This window comes from Scylla paramamosain, chromosome 34 (genome assembly GCF_035594125.1).
Source record: "Scylla paramamosain isolate STU-SP2022 chromosome 34, ASM3559412v1, whole genome shotgun sequence".
In the NCBI taxonomy this organism is placed as follows: Eukaryota; Metazoa; Arthropoda; class Malacostraca; order Decapoda; family Portunidae; genus Scylla; species Scylla paramamosain.
Genome location: NC_087184.1, coordinates 17,362,362 through 17,386,519, shown reverse-complemented (window position 1 = coordinate 17,386,519; position 24,158 = coordinate 17,362,362). Strand labels below are relative to the sequence as shown.

Below are 24,158 nucleotides of genomic sequence, written 5' to 3'. Positions count from 1 at the left end.
ACAAAGAGTGTTTTCTATAGTTATTTTCTTTATTTTGAGGGCTTGCTATAATATCCTGCACAACTCTAAAAATACATCAAATTAACCTCCCACCAAAGCACAATACAGACACTTCCATTGGCTGTAACATTACTGCTAATACTGCAACATTCTTCCTGAGGGGAACCACACACATTAACAATAATAACACATGTTACAAAAAACTACACCAAACATATTAAGCTCAACATTTTTGTATAATAATTTTTAGAAACATGAATGACCAAAAACGGTTCTAGGATAAAAGAGGAAAAAAATGACAGAACACTACAGCATAACAGTACAAATGGCAGGTGTGTCTCTTTTCTCTTATTCCTTATTTGCAAGGATTAAAGCTGTTACCTTAGAGATCACAAGAAGTGGGACGGTACAGTTCGCTAAGCTGCCGGTACACGTAGGATGGTGCAGTACCTCGACTGAAATAAAAGAGATTTAAATGGTCAGCAGCCATTATTTAAAGCTAAGTGAGTAGATGTGCAAGATAAACAGGGTACAGTAAAATCCCTCTTATCCGGCATCAACGGGACCGCCGACGTGCCGGATACTTGAATAGAAGTGAAATTGTGTCCACAATGACCACCCTACACTCACGCATCTTACCACAACAATGATCAGCTGATCTGATCAGCTGCTTAAGTGTAAGCACAACACACTTCCTTTTTTCTACAACTTTAGGCGTGATGAAGGCGTCAGGCGATAAACAGTGCACACGCGGGACTGAGTCACTGAGTAAACACAGTGCAGTGGGCTGTGGGTGGCGCGAAGCAGTGCGCTGTGGTGGCAAGGGGACAGAGTATGCCTCGCGTGGGAATTTTAATTGATTTTCTGAGTACACATTGATTTTTTATTGATTTTAAGGCTCGGGGAAAAATGTGCCGGATACTTGAAGCTGCTGGATGAGAGGGATTTTACTGTATAATAAATTGAGTAAGTTGTTTATCTCACTCATAAGTAAAACATAAAGGCCTTTCATTTGATGCATTTAGGATCAGAAGTTTTACTGGGAGATGAAGTACAGTGCTAAATAACAGTTTGTGCATAAAGCTGACAAATACTGATGTCTCCTGAGGTCAGCCCAGGCCCAACAAGGAAAGCAAATGAAAAAATTAAATGAACCCCCAACATCACACCTTGAAAGGACCACACAGTCATATGAACAACACAAACTCACTTGTTAGTTATCAAACTGGTGACATTTTCTGGAGGAACGTAATCTAGCTGAGCCAGCGCAGTATTTACAGACGGCCAAAACTTTGTTCCCTCTGGGATAATAGAAGTGGTGGTTTGGTGGCTTATTTCTTCACAGCCCATCAAGCTAAATTTGTATGTGGGAGTGCACACATACAGCTGAAAATGAAGATTTGTGACAATAAGCAAAATGCACAATTCATGCTATGATTTTCAATATTATATAGGTACTGATCTGATAGTATCTAGCTCCACATGAGACAACAGGTTGAGGTTTGAGAAAGGACCATCCAACACTCAACACGAGGAATGTATATCCACCTACACGAAATAAACATGTGGAAAAGGAATGTATCAAAAACTGGAATCAAGAATTTCTGTGAGAATAAAATGGTATGTACTTTTGTGATACCTTCCCTGTTCAATTTGCAACAGTAAATATGTTTCAAATACTGCCCCACTGAAAGAGGTATCAGGATAATGACTAACAAATAAAACTTACTGGAACAGAATAAAACTTTGGTGGTGAGGCAAGAGAGGCTGCACCAACAAAGGTCTCAATGCCTCCGTTGGTCACCACCGTCTCGGTGCCAACGATGACCTTTGATGACCTTGTTGACACGTGACATGATGGGGAACACTGCAGAGTCTTGAATTAATGTTGTCTCAATTCCAGCAGTACATAAAGCTTTTGCCACTGGGTGACCCTGCACAAGTAAAAGATGTATTGAGAACATAAGAACATAATAAAATAAAGGAAGCTGCAAGAAGCCATCACCCCTACACGTGGCAGTCCCTGTGTTATGTATTGTGCACATCAGACACGATGACGGGAAAGAGACGCATAAAACACCTTACATCATATTTAGGGGCACGTTCGGCAACAATAACGTGGAATTTCCTTTGTGTGGCTGCCTTGGTCAGGAAGGCCAAGACCAGTGGACACATTGCACACGTCACAATGACCTCATCATTGTGAATCTTGCTTACACCTTGGGCAGCTATCAATTCTTGGCTGAAATAAAAGGAATCAACATAATACTGGTAACAAACAATGTCAATGTCCCAAATGTCAGTGTAATCTTTACTCTACCTTTGTTCAACCTCAGCTTTCTGTTCACCAATGGCCTCAAGTACTCTGTCCTGCAGCTCTGGAATAACCTCCGTGCATTTTGGGAGATTTCCACATGCAGGGTGAGTCTACTAGCATGGACTGTGAGAGGCTTGGGTACTCCACACCTTGCTTCTCTCCACGTGGTGTGTTGTGTTCGTCAATTACTATCTGCGTGAAGAAGAAAAATAACTTAAATAAATAAATGAGATACACACACACACACACACACACACACACGAGGGCAGACAGGCAAAATACGTAGAGAGAGAGAGAGAGAGAGAGAGAGAGAGAGAGAGAGAGAGAGAGAGAGAGAGAGAGAGAGAGAGAGAGAGGCTGTACTTAAGCAATTATATCTTTCCATACCACACACACACGCACACGAACGTTTCCCTAAGGGCTCTCCTTGACACACAGAGAAAGGCTGGTAATTCTCTGTTGATCATTAACTACAGTATGGAAGCCTCTGTTATACTTGGATATCTCTGTGAAGTATTGTTGTTTTTTAACGTCAAATGGTAAATACTTAATAATGATAAGCTGAGATATAACACAGTATTAAGCCAAGCCTTCAATTCACACAAGCTTTTCAATGATTTCACATTACGCCACACAAGGGACGAGACATTGCAGTGTAAGCTCCGCCAGGAACAGTTTGAATTTGGCGCTTCAATCAGTAACATCTAGATACTTTGACAATTACAGTTATAATGGCCTGAGATTTATTTTTACACGCTTATAATTCTTTATATTTAATTTTCCATTAGTTTAGTATAATATAAAAGAAGTTGGTGGTTGTTATTGAAAGGTAAAAGTGTGTTGTGGATAGGTTTGTGTCCGTACTGTGCAGAGCAGGCCAAGGGAGGACAACACAGTACCAGACGTAACTCAGAAAGGCACTGTGTTCAAAGGGTGCCATAAACTGTGGCTTCATTTAATGTATTTTGGCAGAACAAGACAGTGACAGGGCCGTGGGTGCCTGCGTGTGCTGGTGCAAGCTTGGTGCCTGCCTGGAGGTGCCTACAGGGCCACCAAGGCTAATATTGGTAAAAAACCCGCCCACCACTTGTCCAGCCAGCTAATTTGCACAGTGTGATGTAACAGGCGGTAACTGTGATAGTGTTGTTACGTGTCACCCACTACAACAACAACACAGGGCTGTCAGGTCAGTGGTTAACCTTACTGTTTATTGTTGAGCCTCGTATTTCATGTTTTTGCACCTGGTTAGGAATATATTGACGTGACCCAGCATTCCACGGTGCCACAAGCGCTCCAAGCCTCCACCACAAAACTCTTACTAATTAACCATGACAGGAATTATAAAAACGTCAAAAAAATACACTTAATGTTATCAGCTGAGGTGGAGGCAGCCTTCCCCATTTGTCCGCCAATATCTGCTTCATTTCTCACTTATTGTAAGTCTAACACGTCACTAAGTGGAGCCACATAACTAGGCTTTCATATCCGCTATCTAGATATATCTGCCATTGCCTCATTTAGTTACGATGGAAGAATAACAGGCAAAATAGCGGCCGTTCTCTCCACTGACAAGGGCCGCCATGATGCCTGGCTACCTCTGCCAACCTGCTTCAACCTGTGGGTTCCAATATTTTTTTATTTTTTTCTTAACTTCTTTATTCTGCTGGTATAGCATGTTTTTTATGGTTTATAAAAATAATTATTTGCTTTAGAAGTATTTTCGTGGCTTGTGTTGAGTTGTGTTCAATTTTGTGTTGCTTGCCGAAAATGCGGGGTGTTTTTTTAGCAGTATTTTGACAAACTTGATTTTTTATTTCACGTTCTAACTACGTCTTTTGTATTTCTAAAAATTGCTTATGATTTTTAAATTGTTTTTTGGTTCCTGTTGAGAGAAATAAGTGGACTTTAAAAATGGTTTATGGTCCTGTTAAAAGTTGTTATTACAACACTTTTTGTGTTATTGTCTCTCTATTTGAGCTTGTAACTAACTTTTCATTGCTTGAAAAAATAGTTTGTATGTTTTAAAGTGTTTTATCTTGTTGTTGAGTCAAAATAGGTGGACTTTTCAGTGGTTTTTAATCGTATTTAGGTTCAACACTTGGTTTTTACACAATTTCGGTTTTATTTGTTTACTTCTTGTTCCAGGTCACTTTTGATTGTGTAAGATGATAGTTCAGATTTTTTAAAAATTTTTACGTTCCTAAAAATTCAAATGTTGTGGACTTTTCAATGATTTAAATGGTGCCGAATATTTCAACACTTTTTCCATATTTCATTTGGATATTTTTTAAATACTACTCAGGCTAGAGCTGTTTTAATATTGTGAATATTATTTTAAGTATTTGTCAAGTCAGAATATATAAGGCATTCCAGCCTAGCTCCATTTTTTCGAGGGGTCAATTTCGAAATGAAATCCGTTACGGTACGTAAAATTGCCGTGACGTCACGGCCGCCATCATGGACCCGGGACCTTGATCGGCTCCGCTGTCTCCTCGGTAATAATTATCGTACTTTGCAGTGTTTTCCTGGTGTTTCCACGTGTTTCTAAACTCAGACGTGTAGATAAGAGTAGAATGAGTAAGAAAATAAGAGAAATAGAGGAGGAAGAGGAAGGGAGAAGGAATAGAGGAGGTGGTAAAACAGAAAAATGATAAGAAAACAATATTTAGCTTAATTTTCCCTGCTGCCCTGTCTGTCTTGGTAGTATTTGTCTTCCCTGACAGTGCTTCCAGTGTATTTGGTGTGTTTAAGAGGTGTTGGAGTGTGTCTGGAGGTGTTTAGGGAGTGTTGCAGTGTGTCTGGAGGTGTTGAAAGGGTGTTGAAGTGTGTGTTTTAGGGATTTGGTGATGTTTGAGTCAATATTTAGCGTTCCTGGTGTGTTTTGGGGTGTCTTAGGCTTGTTTATGAGTGCTTTAAGTGTGCTTTGGACTGTTTTCAATGTTTTGGGATGTTTCAAGTGTATTTTGGGATGTTATGGATGAGTTCGGGTGTGTTTTGTGTGGATACGGGTGCGTTTTGGGTGCGTTTGTGGGTATTTTAGGTCAGTCTGGGTGTGTTTTGGGGTGTTTTAAGTGTGTTTTGGGCCGTTTTCAGTGTTTTGGGATGTTTTAAGTGTGTTCTGGGATGTTGTGGATGAGTTTGAGTGTGTTTTGGGTAGGTACGGTGTGTTTTCGATGCGTTTAAAGTCAATTGGGTGAGTTTTGGAGTATTTTAAGTGTGTTTGGGGATATTTTGGTGCACTTTCGATGTGTTTAGGGTGTTTTTTGTGCGTTTAGGAGTGTTTAAGGTGTTTTAAGGTGTTTTAGTGTGGTTGGAGTTGCTTTTGAGGTGTTTTGGTTATGTTATAGGCATGTTGCAGATAAGTACTGGGTCTTTGAGGGTAGAAGTGGTGTGCTGGAGGTAAAATAAAAGGTTCTGGAGTGTTTAAGGGGGGACTGTGATAGTAGAAGCGTGTCAGGGGTGTTATAGCGTGTGTTGTGATGTATGAAGCTTCTAGATGCACGTGTGTGGGATGTCTGGGTCTGTACGAGGTGTTCTGGTGTTGGAGTCCTAGCAGGGGAAGGTACTGGAGGTTGTAGTGATAGGTAGAGGGTAAAAACAGAGGTACACTTTAGGTTAGGTAAGGTTAAGCGTTCATTGGTGTTGATTCAGTAATACGATCTTTTTTTCTTTTAAGATACAAATGTAGAGGGACGAAATAGGGAAGCAGGAAGACCACCACCACCACCACCATCACCACCAGCAGTGTGGAAGAAAGTTTAGGCAAGCGAAGAAAGTTGGAAAATTAATAATTAAACGCTTGCTGTCTTTTATTATCTTGAGTATAAAATGGTTATATGACAATCTCTCTCTCTCTCTCTCTCTCTCTCTCTCTCTCTCTCTCTCTCTCTCTCTCTCTCTCTCTCTCTCTCTCTCTCTCTCTCTCTCTCTCTCTCTCTCTCTCTCAGCTTTGTATTAGTTACCCGTTGACAGAAGTGACAGCCGCGTTTTCTCTTGTCAGATGTAAACAAAGCGTTAGTTTCCTTCCAGCTGGTGATAAAACTCTTTCTCGCTCTTCCTCACTCTCCCACGTCACGGAAGCAGTGTGTGTGTGTGTGTGTGTGTGTGTGAAGAAGAAAATGTTATATTATATCTACGTGTTTAAAAGTTTCCTTCATTTAAGTCCAAAGAGGCTGGCTGGCTGATGCTAAGGAAGGAAGAAAGGGGTGGTGTTTAGAGGTCTGGGATGGAAAGCGAGTGATGTGTTTTGTAGCCTTCAGGTAAAAAATATTAACAAAGTTTACACAGTGGGAAAATTTTGGTGGTGAGAGAGAAAATGACTAAAATATTACCTCAAATTTAAACCTAACCTAACCTAACCTAGCCAAACCTTACCTAAGCAAGCCTAACCTAGCCAAGCCTTACCTAACCTAACCTAACCTAACCTCACCTAACCTAACCTAAAGAAACCTAGCCAAACCTAACATAACCTAGCCTAACCAAACCTAACCTAACCTACATCCTCTTCCCACGGCCCCACTTAACCAAACCTAATGTAACTTTCAGAGCAATGGCAACCCTCCGATCCGGCAAGCAAGTTGGCGGCAGCGATGGCGGTGGCGGCGGCAGTGGTGGTGAGGTGGACGGCAGGGACAGAGGGGCAGTACAGGCTGTGGACATCAAGGAGAAGGTGAGCAGGGTGTTGTGTTGGTGTGTGTTGGTGTGTGTTGCTAAGCTGAGATGCAATATTTGTCACTCAACACTCGTGCAACACTGCCTCCATGCACAAGTGTGTCGGGAAAATGATTTAAAGTCGTAAAAATGTTCTTGTTTTACTTTATTTATTTATTTATTTATTTTGTTTTATTTTTTGTATATATAGGAGGGACACTGGTCAAAGGGAACTAAGTACAATAAGAAAAAAATACTGAGAAAAAATAAAAGATAAAAAAGACCTCACTTAACCTAACCTAACCTAACATAAGCTAACTTAACCTAACATAACTTAGCCTAACCTCTTTTAACCTAACTTAACTTAACCTAACCTAACCTAACTTAACCTAACCTCTTTTAACCTAACCTCTTAACCTAACCTAACCTAACTTAACCTAACCTCACTTAACCTCACTTAACCTAACCTAACGTAACTTAACCTAACCTAACCTAACCTCACTTAACCTAACCTCACTTAACCTAACATAACCTAACCTCACTTAACCTAACGTAACCTAACCTAACCTAACACCCACAGAGGAACACACGGACAAGCAAGGTGTTATTCGGCAGTCTGATCCTGGACCTGCTCGGCTTGAAGGTGGTGCTGCCCGTGTCTCCTGCTCTCCTCGACTGTTACTCCAAGCACAACACCAGCGGCTTGTATTCCTCTCAGCTCTCCTGTGTGACTTATTACCAGCATATCATCGGTTTCGCTGCGAGGTTCCATTCTGTCTTGTTTGGTAATTAAGTGGGTTTGTTGTGTTTTGTATTGGTTTATATATTTTTAGCTTGTTTTTATTATTATTTTTTCAATTTTTTTATCCTATTATCTATTTATTTATTTTTTGTTTGTTTGTTTGTTTACAGGGTGTGTGTGTGTGTTTGTTTGTGTTCCTGCTGTTCAATATTGCAGCTTGTTTTCTTTATTATTGTTATTTTGTGTTTTATTCTATTTCAGTGTTCTGAGGGAGTCTTCAGGTGTTTTTGGGGTGTTTTGGGGTGTTTTTGGTGTGTTGTGAAGTGTTTTGATGTGTTTTGGGGTGGTTAAGGGGTGTTTTGAAGTGTTTTGTGGTGTTGTGGAGGTGTTTTGGGATTTTTGGTGTGTTTTAAAGTGTTTTGGGATGTTTTTGGAATGTTTTGATGTGTTTTGAGATGTTTAGGAGTATTTTTGGAGTATTTTGGTATGTTTTTGGAGTGTTTTGAAGGTGTTTTGGTGTGTTTTTGGAGTGTTTTGGGGTATTTTGGGATGTTTTGGTGTGTTTTGGGTTATTTTGAGAGTGTTTTGGTGTGTTTTTGGAGTGTTTCTGGGTGTTTTGGAGTATTTTGAGGGTGTTTAAAGGTGTTGTGGTAGTTTAAAATATATTGTTAGTTTACTTTTTTTAACTTTTTATTTTCTTATGCATTATTTTATTTCTTATTTATATTGTGGTGTGTTGTTGGTGTGTCCTAACCTAACCTAACCAGCCTACCCTCTCCTAACCTCCCCTCAACCCACAGGCACTGATTGGCGTGACATTCAGCATAGGCTTCACCGTCGGGCACACTGTGGGGGCTGCGTTCTCCCGCTGGGGAAGTACTGGGTGGTTCGCGGCCTCGGCTGTCTACGCACGCACTCTCACTGTGGCTAACATAATATTCTTTGCTGTCTTCTTCCAGGAATCGCTGCCTGAGGTGTGTGTGTGTGTGTGTGTCATTTTTTTTTTTTTTTTATTATGTATATTTTTTTTGTTTTTGTATAATTTTTGCTTATTTTTTTTTTTCCTTTCATTTTTTCTTTCTTTGCTTATTTTGTAATTTGTTTGTATTTCCTTGTGTCTCTGAATGTTGTTAAAGAGAGGTGCATTGTGAGTAAAGCATCATTTTCTCTTTCCTTTCCTCATTTCTTTACTTTTCCCTCTTATTCCTTCCTTTCTGTCATCATTACAAACCCTTTCTATTCATTACAAACCCTTTCTCTCATTTTCCTTACCATAAACCATCAAAACATCTTAACAATCTCATTTAAATCACTTTTCTTTTCATTATCATCTGTTTGTTTACATTCTCTTGCTTTCTTTCACTTATTAATTCATTACACTCCTGTTTGTGTGTTTAGGAATGTTTTGAGATATTTTGGGGTGTTTTGGAGGTGTTTTGGGGTGTTTTTTCAAGTGTTTTGAGGTAAATTGTCTGTTTTTGGGTATATTTGTCTGTTTTTGTCAGTTTTTTGGGTATTATTGGGGTTTTGGAGGTGTTTTGGGGGTGTTTTTGCAAGTGTTTTGAGGTAAATTGTCTTTTTTGGGTATTTTTTGGGTTTTGGAGATGTTTTGGGGGTGTTTTTGCAAGTGTTTTGAGGTAAATTGTCTTTTTTGGGTATTATTGGGGTTTTGGAGGTGTTTTTTCAAGTGTTTTGAGGTAAATTGTCTTTTTGGGTATTATTGGGGTTTTGGAGGTGTTTTGGGGGTGTTTTTTCAAGTGTTTTGAGGTAAATTGTCTGTTTTTGGGTGTTTAATGGTGTTTTGGGAGTGTTTTGCAAGTTTTTGAGGTAAATAGTGTGTTTTGGGGTGTTTAATGGTGTTTTGAGAGTGTTTTGCAAGTGTTTTGAGGTAAATAGTGTGTTTTGGGGTGTTTAATTTTGTTTTGGGAGTGTTTTGCAAGTGTTTTGAGGTAAATAGTTTGTTTTGGGGTGTTTAATGGTGTCTTGGTGGTGTTTCAGGGTTATATAGGGGTGTTTGGGGGTGATCTAGGGTAAGTAGTGTTATCAAGGCTGTAGTGGAAGTTACTGTGGGTTTTCAAAGGGTGTTTCCATGGTGATTCACTTGTATTTTATCCCTTGTACAGTAAAACTCCCTTTCCCTGAGTTGGCAACACTGTTTGTTTACGTTCGCTGTTGTCTCTTCGTGTGTGAGTCAGATTTGTGTCTTGTTCTTCCACCGCAGGGCAGAAGGAGGAGGGACATCGGTGCCAGTTTGACCGAGGCTTGGGAGGTGATCAATCCTAGGGCTCTGTTCTCCGTCAGCTGTGTCAAGGGCCTGGGCAGAGAAGGTGTGTGTGTGTGTGTTTGTATGTTCAGTATTGTGTGTTTGTTCGTGTTTGTAGTAGTGTGTGTGTGTGTGTGTGTGTGTGTGTGTGTGTGTGTACTAGCAAATATTCCCTTATGTTTACTCCTGAAACACACACACACACACACACACACACACACACACACACACACACACACACACACACACACACACACACACACACACACACACACACACACACACACACACACACACACACACACACACACACACACACACACACACCACCTCCCGTTCCTCCTCCTCCTCCTCTCCCTTCATTCATACACACACACACACACACACACACACACACACACACACACACACACACACACACACACACACACACACACACACACACACACACACACACACACACACACCACCTCCTGTTCCTCCTCCTCCTCTCCCTTCATTCATACACACACACACACACACACACACACACACACACACACACACACACACACACACACACACACACACACACACACACACACACACACACACACACACACACACACACTACCTCCCGTTCCTCCTCCTCCTCCTCTCCCTTCATTCATAAACATCTGTCTTTCTCTCTCTCTGTAGAACGCATGAAATTAATACAACTTAGCCGAGTTTACTTCCTCTACCTGTTCCTGTATTCCAGCCTGGAGTTAACGCTGATCTTCGCGACCCACCACAAGCATAGTTACGACTCGTTGGCGCAGGACCGCAAGTTTTCCTTCCTGGGCCTGGTCATGGCAATTACACAGAGAGGGTTTATGCGAAGTGTTAAGACTGGAACTGAAAAAGCAACTGCCAATTAGGTATGGTGTGTTCTGGGGTTTGTGTGTGTGTGTGTGTGTGTGTGTGTGTTGGAGAGGGTTTGTGTGTGTGTGTGGCCGGGAAAGGGTTGCCTGTGTGTGTGTTTTCAAGGGTGTTTTCATGGTTCGAGTTTAACAGGGTGTAGTGGAAGTTACTGAGGTTTTCAAGGGTGTTTTTCATGGTTCTTGTTTAACAGGGTGTAGTGGAAGTTACTGGGGTTTTCAAGGGTGTTTTCATGGTTTTTGTTTAACAGGGTGTAGTGGAAGTTACTGGGGTTTTCAAGGGTGTTTTCATGGTTCTAGTCTAACAGGCTGTAGTGCAAGTTACTGGGGTTTTCAAGGATGTTTTCATGGTTCTAGTTTAATGGGCTGTAGTGGAAGTTACTGAGGTTTACAAAGTATATTTTCAAATCTATATTTTTACTGTGTAGAATTACAATATAAAACAACAGGATTTATCAGTAACAGTTTAAGTAACAATTAGTTTAAGATCATATTATTTTCTTTTCCTTGCATTTAATCATTGTATGCCTGTATCTAATTCATGTTGGTTTCACAGGCACACACCTACATTGTGATGCAGCTCCTTGGAGGTGGAGAGCTGGCTGCCTCAGAGGATCAGGAAACACGAGAGGTTCACAGAGGCTCGCCTCGGGCTTCCGTCGTCGTGAGGAACCTGGTGTCAGCAGTTCACTACGTGCACAGGAAAAGCATCAGTGTTCACGGAGACCTAAAGCCAGACAGGGGTGAAAAGGGTTGGTGTTGAGGATAGACAGAAAAGAAAAGAAAGGAAAGGTAAAAAAAGGAATTTTTTTTGCATTGATTTTCCATCTGCTTATTTTAAAGAATTTATTGCATGGAATATTATTGATCTCCATCATTTGTATGGCCTTTATAATAAAAAGTATGAATTTATTCCATTCAGATATTATCCTTCTCCGAGGCCATTCTAATCTAAACATCTTTTCACGGAATCTCTTGTTCAAGGATTCTTCTGAAGATTCAGTTATTAAGATTGTGGATTTTGGGTTTGCACATTTGATGCCTGACAAGGAAAAGGATGGCAGCACGAAGACACCGTGCTTCACTGTTCACTATGCAGCGCCAGAAGTGTTGCTGCAAGCTGTGCAGAAGGGAGCAAATGGTACCGCTTGAACATTCATGCACTGGTTGAGTATCTTGTGTGTAATTTTATGATGAAAGGTTTTTAATGCAGGGACAGTTGTTTATAGGCATTTTTACATTATTTTTAGTGTACAACCATCCAAAAGGCATTTAGCTCAGTGTTACTGCAACAACCACACAGTACTGAATGTAGGGTTTCCTGTTTCATTAGAGATTTCTCTGTAGTGGTGTTTTCAATACAAAGAGTGTTTTCTATAGTTATTTTCTTTATTTTGAGGGCTTGCTATAATATCCTGCACAACTCTAAAAATACATCAAATTAACCTCCCACCAAAGCACAATACAGACACTTCCATTGGCTGTAACATTACTGCTAATACTGCAACATTCTTCCTGAGGGGAACCACACACATTAACAATAATAACACATGTTACAAAAAACTACACCAAACATATTAAGCTCAACATTTTTGTATAATAATTTTTAGAAACATGAATGACCAAAAACGGTTCTAGGATAAAAGAGGAAAAAAATGACAGAACACTACAGCATAACAGTACAAATGGCAGGTGTGTCTCTTTTCTCTTATTCCTTATTTGCAAGGATTAAAGCTGTTACCTTAGAGATCACAAGAAGTGGGACGGTACAGTTCGCTAAGCTGCCGGTACACGTAGGATGGTGCAGTACCTCGACTGAAATAAAAGAGATTTAAATGGTCAGCAGCCATTATTTAAAGCTAAGTGAGTAGATGTGCAAGATAAACAGGGTACAGTAAAATCCCTCTTATCCGGCATCAACGGGACCGCCGACGTGCCGGATACTTGAATAGAAGTGAAATTGTGTCCACAATGACCACCCTACACTCACGCATCTTACCACAACAATGATCAGCTGATCTGATCAGCTGCTTAAGTGTAAGCACAACACACTTCCTTTTTTCTACAACTTTAGGCGTGATGAAGGCGTCAGGCGATAAACAGTGCACACGCGGGACTGAGTCACTGAGTAAACACAGTGCAGTGGGCTGTGGGTGGCGCGAAGCAGTGCGCTGTGGTGGCAAGGGGACAGAGTATGCCTCGCGTGGGAATTTTAATTGATTTTCTGAGTACACATTGATTTTTTATTGATTTTAAGGCTCGGGGAAAAATGTGCCGGATACTTGAAGCTGCTGGATGAGAGGGATTTTACTGTATAATAAATTGAGTAAGTTGTTTATCTCACTCATAAGTAAAACATAAAGGCCTTTCATTTGATGCATTTAGGATCAGAAGTTTTACTGGGAGATGAAGTACAGTGCTAAATAACAGTTTGTGCATAAAGCTGACAAATACTGATGTCTCCTGAGGTCAGCCCAGGCCCAACAAGGAAAGCAAATGAAAAAATTAAATGAACCCCCAACATCACACCTTGAAAGGACCACACAGTCATATGAACAACACAAACTCACTTGTTAGTTATCAAACTGGTGACATTTTCTGGAGGAACGTAATCTAGCTGAGCCAGCGCAGTATTTACAGACGGCCAAAACTTTGTTCCCTCTGGGATAATAGAAGTGGTGGTTTGGTGGCTTATTTCTTCACAGCCCATCAAGCTAAATTTGTATGTGGGAGTGCACACATACAGCTGAAAATGAAGATTTGTGACAATAAGCAAAATGCACAATTCATGCTATGATTTTCAATATTATATAGGTACTGATCTGATAGTATCTAGCTCCACATGAGACAACAGGTTGAGGTTTGAGAAAGGACCATCCAACACTCAACACGAGGAATGTATATCCACCTACACGAAATAAACATGTGGAAAAGGAATGTATCAAAAACTGGAATCAAGAATTTCTGTGAGAATAAAATGGTATGTACTTTTGTGATACCTTCCCTGTTCAATTTGCAACAGTAAATATGTTTCAAATACTGCCCCACTGAAAGAGGTATCAGGATAATGACTAACAAATAAAACTTACTGGAACAGAATAAAACTTTGGTGGTGAGGCAAGAGAGGCTGCACCAACAAAGGTCTCAATGCCTCCGTTGGTCACCACCGTCTCGGTGCCAACGATGACCTTTGATGACCTTGTTGACACGTGACATGATGGGGAACACTGCAGAGTCTTGAATTAATGTTGTCTCAATTCCAGCAGTACATAAAGCTTTTGCCACTGGGTGACCCTGCACAAGTAAAAGATGTATTGAGAACATAAGAACATAATAAAATAAAGGAAGCTGCAAGAAGCCATCACCCCTACACGTGGCAGTCCCTGTGTTATGTATTGTGCACATCAGACACGATGACGTGAAAGAGACGCATAAAACACCTTACATCATATTTAGGGGCACGTTCGGCAACAATAACGTGGAATTTCCTTTGTGTGGCTGCCTTGGTCAGGAAGGCCAAGACCAGTGGACACATTGCACACGTCACAATGACCTCATCATTGTGAATCTTGCTTACACCTTGGGCAGCTATCAATTCTTGGCTGAAATAAAAGGAATCAACATAATACTGGTAACAAACAATGTCAATGTCCCAAATGTCAGTGTAATCTTTACTCTACCTTTGTTCAACCTCAGCTTTCTGTTCACCAATGGCCTCAAGTACTCTGTCCTGCAGCTCTGGAATAACCTCCGTGCATTTTGGGAGATTTCCACATGCAGGGTGAGTCTACTAGCATGGACTGTGAGAGGCTTGGGTACTCCACACCTTGCTTCTCTCCACGTGGTGTGTTGTGTTCGTCAATTACTATCTGCGTGAAGAAGAAAAATAACTTAAATAAATAAATGAGATACACACACACACACACACACACACACACACGAGGGCAGACAGGCAAAATACGTAGAGAGAGAGAGAGAGAGAGAGAGAGAGAGAGAGAGAGAGGCTGTACTTAAGCAATTATATCTTTCCATACCACACACACACACACACACACGCACACGAACGTTTCCCTAAGGGCTCTCCTTGACACACAGAGAAAGGCTGGTAATTCTCTGTTGATCATTAACTACAGTATGGAAGCCTCTGTTATACTTGGATATCTCTGTGAAGTATTGTTGTTTTTTAACGTCAAATGGTAAATACTTAATAATGATAAGCTGAGATATAACACAGTATTAAGCCAAGCCTTCAATTCACACAAGCTTTTCAATGATTTCACATTACGCCACACAAGGGACGAGACATTGCAGTGTAAGCTCCGCCAGGAACAGTTTGAATTTGGCGCTTCAATCAGTAACATCTAGATACTTTGACAATTACAGTTATAATGGCCTGAGATTTATTTTTACACGCTTATAATTCTTTATATTTAATTTTCCATTAGTTTAGTATAATATAAAAGAAGTTGGTGGTTGTTATTGAAAGGTAAAAGTGTGTTGTGGATAGGTTTGTGTCCGTACTGTGCAGAGCAGGCCAAGGGAGGACAACACAGTACCAGACGTAACTCAGAAAGGCACTGTGTTCAAAGGGTGCCATAAACTGTGGCTTCATTTAATGTATTTTGGCAGAACAAGACAGTGACAGGGCCGTGGGTGCCTGCGTGTGCTGGTGCAAGCTTGGTGCCTGCCTGGAGGTGCCTACAGGGCCACCAAGGCTAATATTGGTAAGAAACCCGCCCACCACTTGTCCAGCCAGCTAATTTGCACAGTGTGATGTAACAGGCGGTAACTGTGATAGTGTTGTTACGTGTCACCCACTACAACAACAACACAGGGCTGTCAGGTCAGTGGTTAACCTTACTGTTTATTGTTGAGCCTCGTATTTCATGTTTTTGCACCTGGTTAGGAATATATTGACGTGACCCAGCATTCCACGGTGCCACAAGCGCTCCAAGCCTCCACCACAAAACTCTTACTAATTAACCATGACAGGAATTATAAAAACGTCAAAAAAATACACTTAATGTTATCAGCTGAGGTGGAGGCAGCCTTCCCCATTTGTCCGCCAATATCTGCTTCATTTCTCACTTATTGTAAGTCTAACACGTCACTAAGTGGAGCCACATAACTAGGCTTTCATATCCGCTATCTAGATATATCTGCCATTGCCTCATTTAGTTACGATGGAAGAATAACAGGCAAAATAGCGGCCGTTCTCTCCACTGACAAGGGCCGCCATGATGCCTGGCTACCTCTGCCAACCTGCTTCAACCTGTGGGTTCCAATATTTTTTTATTTTTTTCTTAACTTCTTTATTCTGCTGGTATAGCATGTTTTTTATGGTTTATAAAAATAATTATTTGCTTTAGAAGTATTTTCGTGGCTTGTGTTGAGTTGTGTTCAATTTTGTGTTGCTTGCCGAAAATGCGGGGTGTTTTTTTAGCAGTATTTTGACAAACTTGATTTTTTATTTCACGTTCTAACTACGTCTTTTGTATTTCTAAAAATTGCTTATGATTTTTAAATTGTTTTTTGGTTCCTGTTGAGAGAAATAAGTGGACTTTAAAAATGGTTTATGGTCCTGTTAAAAGTTGTTATTACAACACTTTTTGTGTTATTGTCTCTCTATTTGAGCTTGTAACTAACTTTTCATTGCTTGAAAAAATAGTTTGTATGTTTTAAAGTGTTTTATCTTGTTGTTGAGTCAAAATAGGTGGACTTTTCAGTGGTTTTTAATCGTATTTAGGTTCAACACTTGGTTTTTACACAATTTCGGTTTTATTTGTTTACTTCTTGTTCCAGGTCACTTTTGATTGTGTAAGATGATAGTTCAGATTTTTTAAAAATTTTTACGTTCCTAAAAATTCAAATGTTGTGGACTTTTCAATGATTTAAATGGTGCCGAATATTTCAACACTTTTTCCATATTTCATTTGGATATTTTTTAAATACTACTCAGGCTAGAGCTGTTTTAATATTGTGAATATTATTTTAAGTATTTGTCAAGTCAGAATATATAAGGCATTCCAGCCTAGCTCCATTTTTTCGAGGGGTCAATTTCGAAATGAAATCCGTTACGGTACGTAAAATTGCCGTGACGTCACGGCCGCCATCATGGACCCGGGACCTTGATCGGCTCCGCTGTCTCCTCGGTAATAATTATCGTACTTTGCAGTGTTTTCCTGGTGTTTCCACGTGTTTCTAAACTCAGACGTGTAGATAAGAGTAGAATGAGTAAGAAAATAAGAGAAATAGAGGAGGAAGAGGAAGGGAGAAGGAATAGAGGAGGTGGTAAAACAGAAAAATGATAAGAAAACAATATTTAGCTTAATTTTCCCTGCTGGCCTGTCTGTCTTGGTAGTATTTGTCTTCCCTGACAGTGCTTCCAGTGTATTTGGTGTGTTTAAGAGGTGTTGGAGTGTGTCTGGAGGTGTTTAGGGAGTGTTGCAGTGTGTCTGGAGGTGTTGAAAGGGTGTTGAAGTGTGTGTTTTAGGGATTTGGTGATGTTTGAGTCAATATTTAGCGTTCCTGGTGTGTTTTGGGGTGTCTTAGGCTTGTTTATGAGTGCTTTAAGTGTGCTTTGGACTGTTTTCAATGTTTTGGGATGTTTCAAGTGTATTTTGGGATGTTATGGATGAGTTCGGGTGTGTTTTGTGTGGATACGGGTGCGTTTTGGGTGCGTTTGTGGGTATTTTAGGTCAGTCTGGGTGTGTTTTGGGGTGTTTTAAGTGTGTTTTGGGCCGTTTTCAGTGTTTTGGGATGTTTTAAGTGTGTTCTGGGATGTTGTGGATGAGTTTGAGTGTGTTTTGGGTAGGTACGGTGTGTTTTCGATGCGTTTAAAGTCAATTGGGTGAGTTTTGGAGTATTTTAAGTGTGTTTGGGGATATTTTGGTGCACTTTCGATGTGTTTAAGATGTTTTTTGTGCGTTTAGGAGTGTTTAAGGTGTTTTAAGGTGTTTTAGTGTGGTTGCAGTTGCTTTTGAGGTGTTTTGGTTATGTTATAGGCATGTTGCAGATAAGTACTGGGTCTTTGAGGGTAGAAGTGGTGTGCTGGAGGTAAAATAAAAGGTTCTGGAGTGTTTAAGGGGGGACTGTGATAGTAGAAGCGTGTCAGGGGTGTTATAGCGTGTGTTGTGATGTATGAAGCTTCTAGATGCACGTGTGTGGGATGTCTGGGTCTGTACGAGGTGTTCTGGTGTTGGAGTCCTAGCAGGGGAAGGTACTGGAGGTTGTAGTGATAGGTAGAGGGTAAAAACAGAGGTACACTTTAGGTTAGGTAAGGTTAAGCGTTCATTGGTGTTGATTCAGTAATACGATCTTTTTTTCTTTTAAGATACAAATGTAGAGGGACGAAATAGGGAAGCAGGAAGACCACCACCACCACCACCATCACCACCAGCAGTGTGGAAGAAAGTTTAGGCAAGCGAAGAAAGTTGGAAAATTAATAATTAAACGCTTGCTGTCTTTTATTATCTTGAGTATAAAATGGTTATATGACAATCTCTCTCTCTCTCTCTCTCTCTCTCTCTCTCTCTCTCTCTCTCTCTCTCTCTCTCTCTCTCTCTCTCTCTCTCTCTCTCTCTCTCTCTCTCTCTCTCTCTCAGCTTTGTATTAGTTACCCGTTGACAGAAGTGACAGCCGCGTTTTCTCTTGTCAGATGTAAACAAAGCGTTAGTTTCCTTCCAGCTGGTGATAAAACTCTTTCTCGCTCTTCCTCACTCTCCCACGTCACGGAAGTAGTGTGTGTGTGTGTGTGTGTGTGTGTGAAGAAGAAAATGTTATATTATATCTACGTGTTTAAAAGTTTCCTTCATTTAAGTCCAACGAGGCTGGCTGGCTGATGCTAAGGAAGGAAGAAAGGGGTGGTGTTTAGAGGTCTGGGATGGAAAGCGAGTGATGTGTTTTGTAGCCTTCAGGTAAAAAATATTAACAAAGTTTACACAGTGGGAAAATTTTGGTGGTGAGAGAGAAAATGACTAAAATATTACCTCAAATTTAAACCTAACCTAACCTAACCTAGCCAAACCTTACCTAAGCAAGCCTAACCTAGCCAAGCCTTACCTAACCTAACCTAACCTAACCTCACCTAACCTAACCTAAAGAAACCTAGCCAAACCTAACATAACCTAGCCTAACCAAACCTAACCTAACCTACATCCTCTTCCCACGGCCCCACTTAACCAAACCTAATGTAACTTTCAGAGCAATGGCAACCCTCCGATCCGGCAAGCAAGTTGGCGGCAGCGATGGCGGTGGCGGCGGCAGTGGTGGTGAGGTGGACGGCAGGGACAGAGGGGCAGTACAGGCTGTGGACATCAAGGAGAAGGTGAGCAGGGTGTTGTGTTGGTGTGTGTTGGTGTGTGTTGCTAAGCTGAGATGCAATATTTGTCACTCAACACTCGTGCAACACTGCCTCCATGCACAAGTGTGTCGGGAAAATGATTTAAAGTCGTAAAAATGTTCTTGTTTTACTTTATTTATTTATTTATTTATTTTGTTTTATTTTTTGTATATATAGGAGGGACACTGGTCAAAGGGAACTAAGTACAATAAGAAAAAAATACTGAGAAAAAATAAAAGATAAAAAAGACCTCACTTAACCTAACCTAACCTAACATAAGCTAACTTAACCTAACATAACTTAGCCTAACCTCTTTTAACCTAACTTAACTTAACCTAACCTAACCTAACTTAACCTAACCTCTTTTAACCTAACCTCTTAACCTAACCTAACCTAACTTAACCTAACCTAACTTAACCTAACCTCACTTAACCTCACTTAACCTAACCTAACGTAACTTAACCTAACCTAACCTAACCTCACTTAACCTAACCTCACTTAACCTAACATAACCTAACCTCACTTAACCTAACGTAACCTAACCTAACCTAACACCCACAGAGGAACACACGGACAAGCAAGGTGTTATTCGGCAGTCTGATCCTGGACCTGCTCGGCTTGAAGGTGGTGCTGCCCGTGTCTCCTGCTCTCCTCGACTGTTACTCCAAGCACAACACCAGCGGCTTGTATTCCTCTCAGCTCTCCTTTGTGACTTATTACCAGCATATCATCGGTTTCGCTGCGAGGTTCCATTCTGTCTTGTTTGGTAATTAAGTGGGTTTGTTGTGTTTTGTATTGGTTTATATATTTTTAGCTTGTTTTTATTATTATTTTTTTCAATTTTTTTATCCTATTATCTATTTATTTATTTTTTGTTTGTTTGTTTGTTTACAGGGTGTGTGTGTGTGTTTGTTTGTGTTCCTGCTGTTCAATATTGCAGCTTGTTTTCTTTATTATTGTTATTTTGTGTTTTATTCTATTTCAGTGTTCTGAGGGAGTCTTCAGGTGTTTTTGGGGTGTTTTGGGGTGTTTTTGGTGTGTTGTGAAGTGTTTTGGGGTGGTTAAGGGGTGTTTTGAAGTGTTTTGTGGTGTTGTGGAGGTGTTTTGGGATTTTTGGTATGTTTTAAAGTGTTTTGGGATGTTTTTGGAATGTTTTGATGTGTTTTGAGATGTTTAGGAGTATTTTTGGAGTATTTTGGTATGTTTTTGGAGTGTTTTGAAGGTGTTTTGGTGTGTTTTTGGAGTGTTTTGGGGTATTTTGGGATGTTTTGGTGTGTTTTGGGTTATTTTGAGAGTGTTTTAGTGTGTTTTTGGAGTGTTTCTGGGTGTTTTGGAGTATTTTGAGGGTGTTTAAAGGTGTTGTGGTAGTTTAAAATATATTGTTAGTTTACTTTTTTTAACTTTTTATTTTCTTATGCATTATTTTATTTCTTATTTATATTGTGGTGTGTTGTTGGTGTGTCCTAACCTAACCTAACCAGCCTACCCTCTCCTAACCTCCCCTCAACCCACAGGCACTGATTGGCGTGACATTCAGCATAGGCTTCACCGTCGGGCACACTGTGGGGGCTGCGTTCTCCCGCTGGGGAAGTACTGGGTGGTTCGCGGCCTTGGCTGTCTACGCACGCACTCTCACTGTGGCTAACATAATATTCTTTGCTGTCTTCTTCCAGGAATCGCTGCCTGAGGTGTGTGTGTGTGTGTGTGTCATTTTTTTTTTTTTATTATGTATACTTTTTTTGTTTTTGTATAATTTTTGCTTTTTTTTTTTTTCCTTTCATTTTTTCTTTCTTTGCTTATTTTGTAATTTGTTTGTATTTCCTTGTGTCTCTGAATGTTGTTAAAGAGAGGTGCATTGTGAGTAAAGCATCATTTTCTCTTTCCTTTCCTCATTTCTTTACTTTTCCCTCTTATTCCTTCCTTTCTGTCATCATTACAAACCCTATCTATTCATTACAAACCCTTTCTCTCATTTTCCTTACCATAAACCATCAAAACATCTTAACAATCTCATTTAAATCACTTTTCTTTTCATTATCATCTGTTTGTTTACATTCTCTTGCTTTCTTTCACTTATTAATTCATTACACTCCTGTTTGTGTGTTTAGGAATGTTTTGAGATATTTTGGGGTGTTTTGGAGGTGTTTTGGGGTGTTTTTTCAAGTATTTTGAGGTAAATTGTCTGTTTTTGGGTATATTTATCTGTTTTTGTCATTTTTTTGGGTATTATTGGGGTTTTGGAGGTGTTTTGGGGGTGTTTTTGCAAGTGTTTTGAGGTAAATTGTCTTTTTTGGGTATTTTTTGGGTTTTGGAGATGTTTTGGGGGTGTTTTTGCAAGTGTTTTGAGGTAAATTGTCTTTTTTGGGTATTATTGGGGTTTTGGAGGTGTTTTTTCAAGTGTTTTGAGGTAAATTGTCTTTTTGGGTATTATTGGGGTTTTGGAGGTGTTTTGGGGGTGTTTTTTCAAGTGTTTTGAGGTAAATTGTCTGTTTTTGGGTGTTTAATGGTGTTTTGGGAGTGTTTTGCAAGTTTTTGAGGTAAATAGTGTGTTTTGGGGTGTTTAATGGTGTTTTGAGAGTGTTTTGCAAGTGTTTTGAGGTAAATAGTGTGTTTTGGGGTGTTTAATTTTGTTTTGGGAGTGTTTTGCAAGTGTTTTGAGGTAAATAGTTTGTTTTGGGGTGTTTAATGGTGTCTTGGTGGTGTTTCAGGGTTATATAGGGGTGTTTGGGGGTGATCTAGGGTAAGTAGTGTTATCAAGGCTGTAGTGGAAGTTACTGTGGGTTTTCAAAGGGTGTTTCCATGGTGATTCACTTGTATTTTATCCCTTGTACAGTAAAACTCCCTTTCCCTGAGTTGGCAACACTGTTTGTTTACGTTCGCTGTTGTCTCTTCGTGTGTGAGTCAGATTTGTGTCTTGTTCTTCCACCGCAGGGCAGAAGGAGGAGGGACATCGGTGCCAGTTTGACCGAGGCTTGGGAGGTGATCAATCCTAGGGCTCTGTTCTCCGTCAGCTGTGTCAAGGGCCTGGGCAGAGAAGGTGTGTGTGTGTGTGTTTGTATGTTCAGTATTGTGTGTTTGTTCGTGTTTGTAGTATTGTGTGTGTGTGTGTACTAGCAAATATTCCCTTATGTTTACTCCTGAAACACACACACACACACACACACACACACACACACACACACACACACACACACACACACACCACCTCCCGTTCCTCCTCCTCCTCCTCTCCCTTCATTCATACGCACACACACACACACACACACACACACACACACACACACACACACACACACACACACACACACACACACACACACACACACACACACACACCACCTCCTGTTCCTCCTCCTCCTCTCCCTTCATTCATACACACACACACACACACACACACACACACACACACACACACACACACACACACACACACACACACACACACACACACACACACACACACACACACACACACACACTACCTCCCGTTCCTCCTCCTCCTCCTCTCCCTTCATTCATAAACATCTGTCTTTCTCTCTCTGTAGAACGCATGAAATTAATACAACTTAGCCGAGTTTACTTCCTCTACCTGTTCCTGTATTCCAGCCTGGAGTTAACGCTGATCTTCGCGACCCACCACAAGCATAGTTACGACTCGTTGGCGCAGGACCGCAAGTTTTCCTTCCTGGGCCTGGTCATGGCAATTACACAGAGAGGGTTTATGCGAAGTGTTAAGACTGGAACTGAAAAAGCAACTGCCAATTAGGTATGGTGTGTTCTGGGGTTTGTGTGTGTGTGTGTGTGTGTGTGTGTGTTGGAGAGGGTTTGTGTGTGTGTGTGGCCGGGAAAGGGTTGCCTGTGTGTGTGTTTTCAAGGGTGTTTTCATGGTTCGAGTTTAACAGGGTTTAGTGGAAGTTACTGAGGTTTTCAAGGGTGTTTTTCATGGTTCTTGTTTAACAGGGTGTAGTGGAAGTTACTGGGGTTTTCAAGGGTGTTTTCATGGTTTTTGTTTAACAGGGTGTAGTGGAAGTTACTGGGGTTTTCAAGGGTGTTTTCATGGTTCTAGTCTAACAGGCTGTAGTGCAAGTTACTGGGGTTTTCAAGGATGTTTTCATGGTTCTAGTTTAATGGGCTGTAGTGGAAGTTACTGAGGTTTACAAAGTATATTTTCAAATCTATATTTTTACTGTGTAGAATTACAATATAAAACAACAGGATTTATCAGTAACAGTTTAAGTAACAATTAGTTTAAGATCATATTATTTTCTTTTCCTTGCATTTAATCATTGTATGCCTGTATCTAATTCATGTTGGTTTCACAGGCACACACCTACATTGTGATGCAGCTCCTTGGAGGTGGAGAGCTGGCTGCCTCGGAGGATCAGGAAACACGAGAGGTTCACAGAGGCTCGCCTCGGGCTTCGGTCGTCGTGAGGAACCTGGTGTCAGCAGTTCACTACGTGCACAGGAAAAGCATCAGTGTTCACAGAGACCTAAAGCCAGACAGGGGTGAAAAGGGTTGGTGTTGAGGATAGACAGAAAAGAAAAGAAAGGAAAGGCAAAAAAAGGAATTTTTTTTGCATTGATTTTCCATCTGTTTATTTTAAAGAATTTATTGCATGGAATATTATTGATCTCCATCATTTGTATGGCCTTTATAATAAAAAGTATGAATTTATTCCATTCAGATATTATCCTTCTCCGAGGCCATTCTAATCTAAACATCTTTTCACGGAATCTCTTGTTCAAGGATTCTTCTGAAGATTCAGTTATTAAGATTGTGGATTTTGGGTTTGCACATTTGATGCCTGACAAGGAAAAGGATGGCAGCACGAAGACACCGTGCTTCACTGTTCACTATGCAGCGCCAGAAGTGTTGCTGCAAGCTGTGCAGAAGGGAGCAAATGGTACCGCTTGAACATTCATGCACTGGTTGAGTATCTTGT

General features: G+C 40.5%; 2 protein-coding genes and 2 long non-coding RNA genes across 13 annotated transcripts; 2 read left to right on the top strand and 2 right to left on the bottom strand.

Moving 5' to 3' along the window:
- Positions 1 to 10: 10 nt before the first annotated feature.
- On the bottom strand, positions 11 to 4,039 carry LOC135090327 (uncharacterized). Of its 3 annotated transcripts, none has more exons than XR_010261868.1 (6): positions 3,679 to 4,039; positions 2,321 to 2,509; positions 2,086 to 2,242; positions 1,730 to 1,934; positions 1,211 to 1,386; positions 11 to 455 (listed from the first exon to the last, which is right to left on the bottom strand). It is a non-coding gene; the product is annotated as an uncharacterized LOC135090327 (long non-coding RNA). The 3 variants fall into 3 exon arrangements; XR_010261867.1 differs by having other exon boundaries at positions 2,321 to 2,505; positions 3,681 to 4,037; XR_010261866.1 differs by having other exon boundaries at positions 3,830 to 3,944.
- Positions 4,040 to 6,311: 2,272 nt separating this feature from the next.
- On the top strand, positions 6,312 to 11,783 carry LOC135090325 (uncharacterized). Its single transcript, XM_063987089.1, has 7 exons — positions 6,312 to 6,330; positions 6,863 to 6,986; positions 7,548 to 7,752; positions 8,510 to 8,683; positions 9,931 to 10,036; positions 10,712 to 10,871; positions 11,428 to 11,783. Exons 2-4 carry the CDS (start codon positions 6,867 to 6,869, stop codon positions 8,638 to 8,640), a joined length of 456 nt encoding a protein of 151 aa, XP_063843159.1. The 5' UTR covers positions 6,312 to 6,330; positions 6,863 to 6,866; the 3' UTR covers positions 8,641 to 8,683; positions 9,931 to 10,036; positions 10,712 to 10,871; positions 11,428 to 11,783.
- Positions 11,784 to 14,171: 2,388 nt separating this feature from the next.
- Positions 14,172 to 16,155, bottom strand: LOC135090329 (uncharacterized). The gene is made up of 3 exons (XR_010261870.1): positions 16,041 to 16,155; positions 14,552 to 14,740; positions 14,172 to 14,473 (listed from the first exon to the last, which is right to left on the bottom strand). It is a non-coding gene; the product is annotated as an uncharacterized LOC135090329 (long non-coding RNA).
- On the top strand, positions 14,972 to 23,891 carry LOC135090324 (uncharacterized). Of its 8 annotated transcripts, none has more exons than XM_063987084.1 (8): positions 14,972 to 15,714; positions 18,205 to 18,290; positions 19,074 to 19,197; positions 19,774 to 19,978; positions 20,727 to 20,900; positions 22,149 to 22,249; positions 22,819 to 22,978; positions 23,535 to 23,891. In XM_063987084.1, exons 3-5 carry the CDS (start codon positions 19,078 to 19,080, stop codon positions 20,855 to 20,857), a joined length of 456 nt encoding a protein of 151 aa, XP_063843154.1. In that variant the 5' UTR covers positions 14,972 to 15,714; positions 18,205 to 18,290; positions 19,074 to 19,077; the 3' UTR covers positions 20,858 to 20,900; positions 22,149 to 22,249; positions 22,819 to 22,978; positions 23,535 to 23,891. The 8 variants fall into 8 exon arrangements, with proteins under 8 accessions (XP_063843154.1, XP_063843155.1, XP_063843156.1 ...); XM_063987081.1 differs by having other exon boundaries at positions 14,978 to 15,595; positions 22,144 to 22,249; XM_063987080.1 differs by having other exon boundaries at positions 14,978 to 15,714; positions 22,144 to 22,249.
- Positions 23,892 to 24,158: the final 267 nt, after the last annotated feature.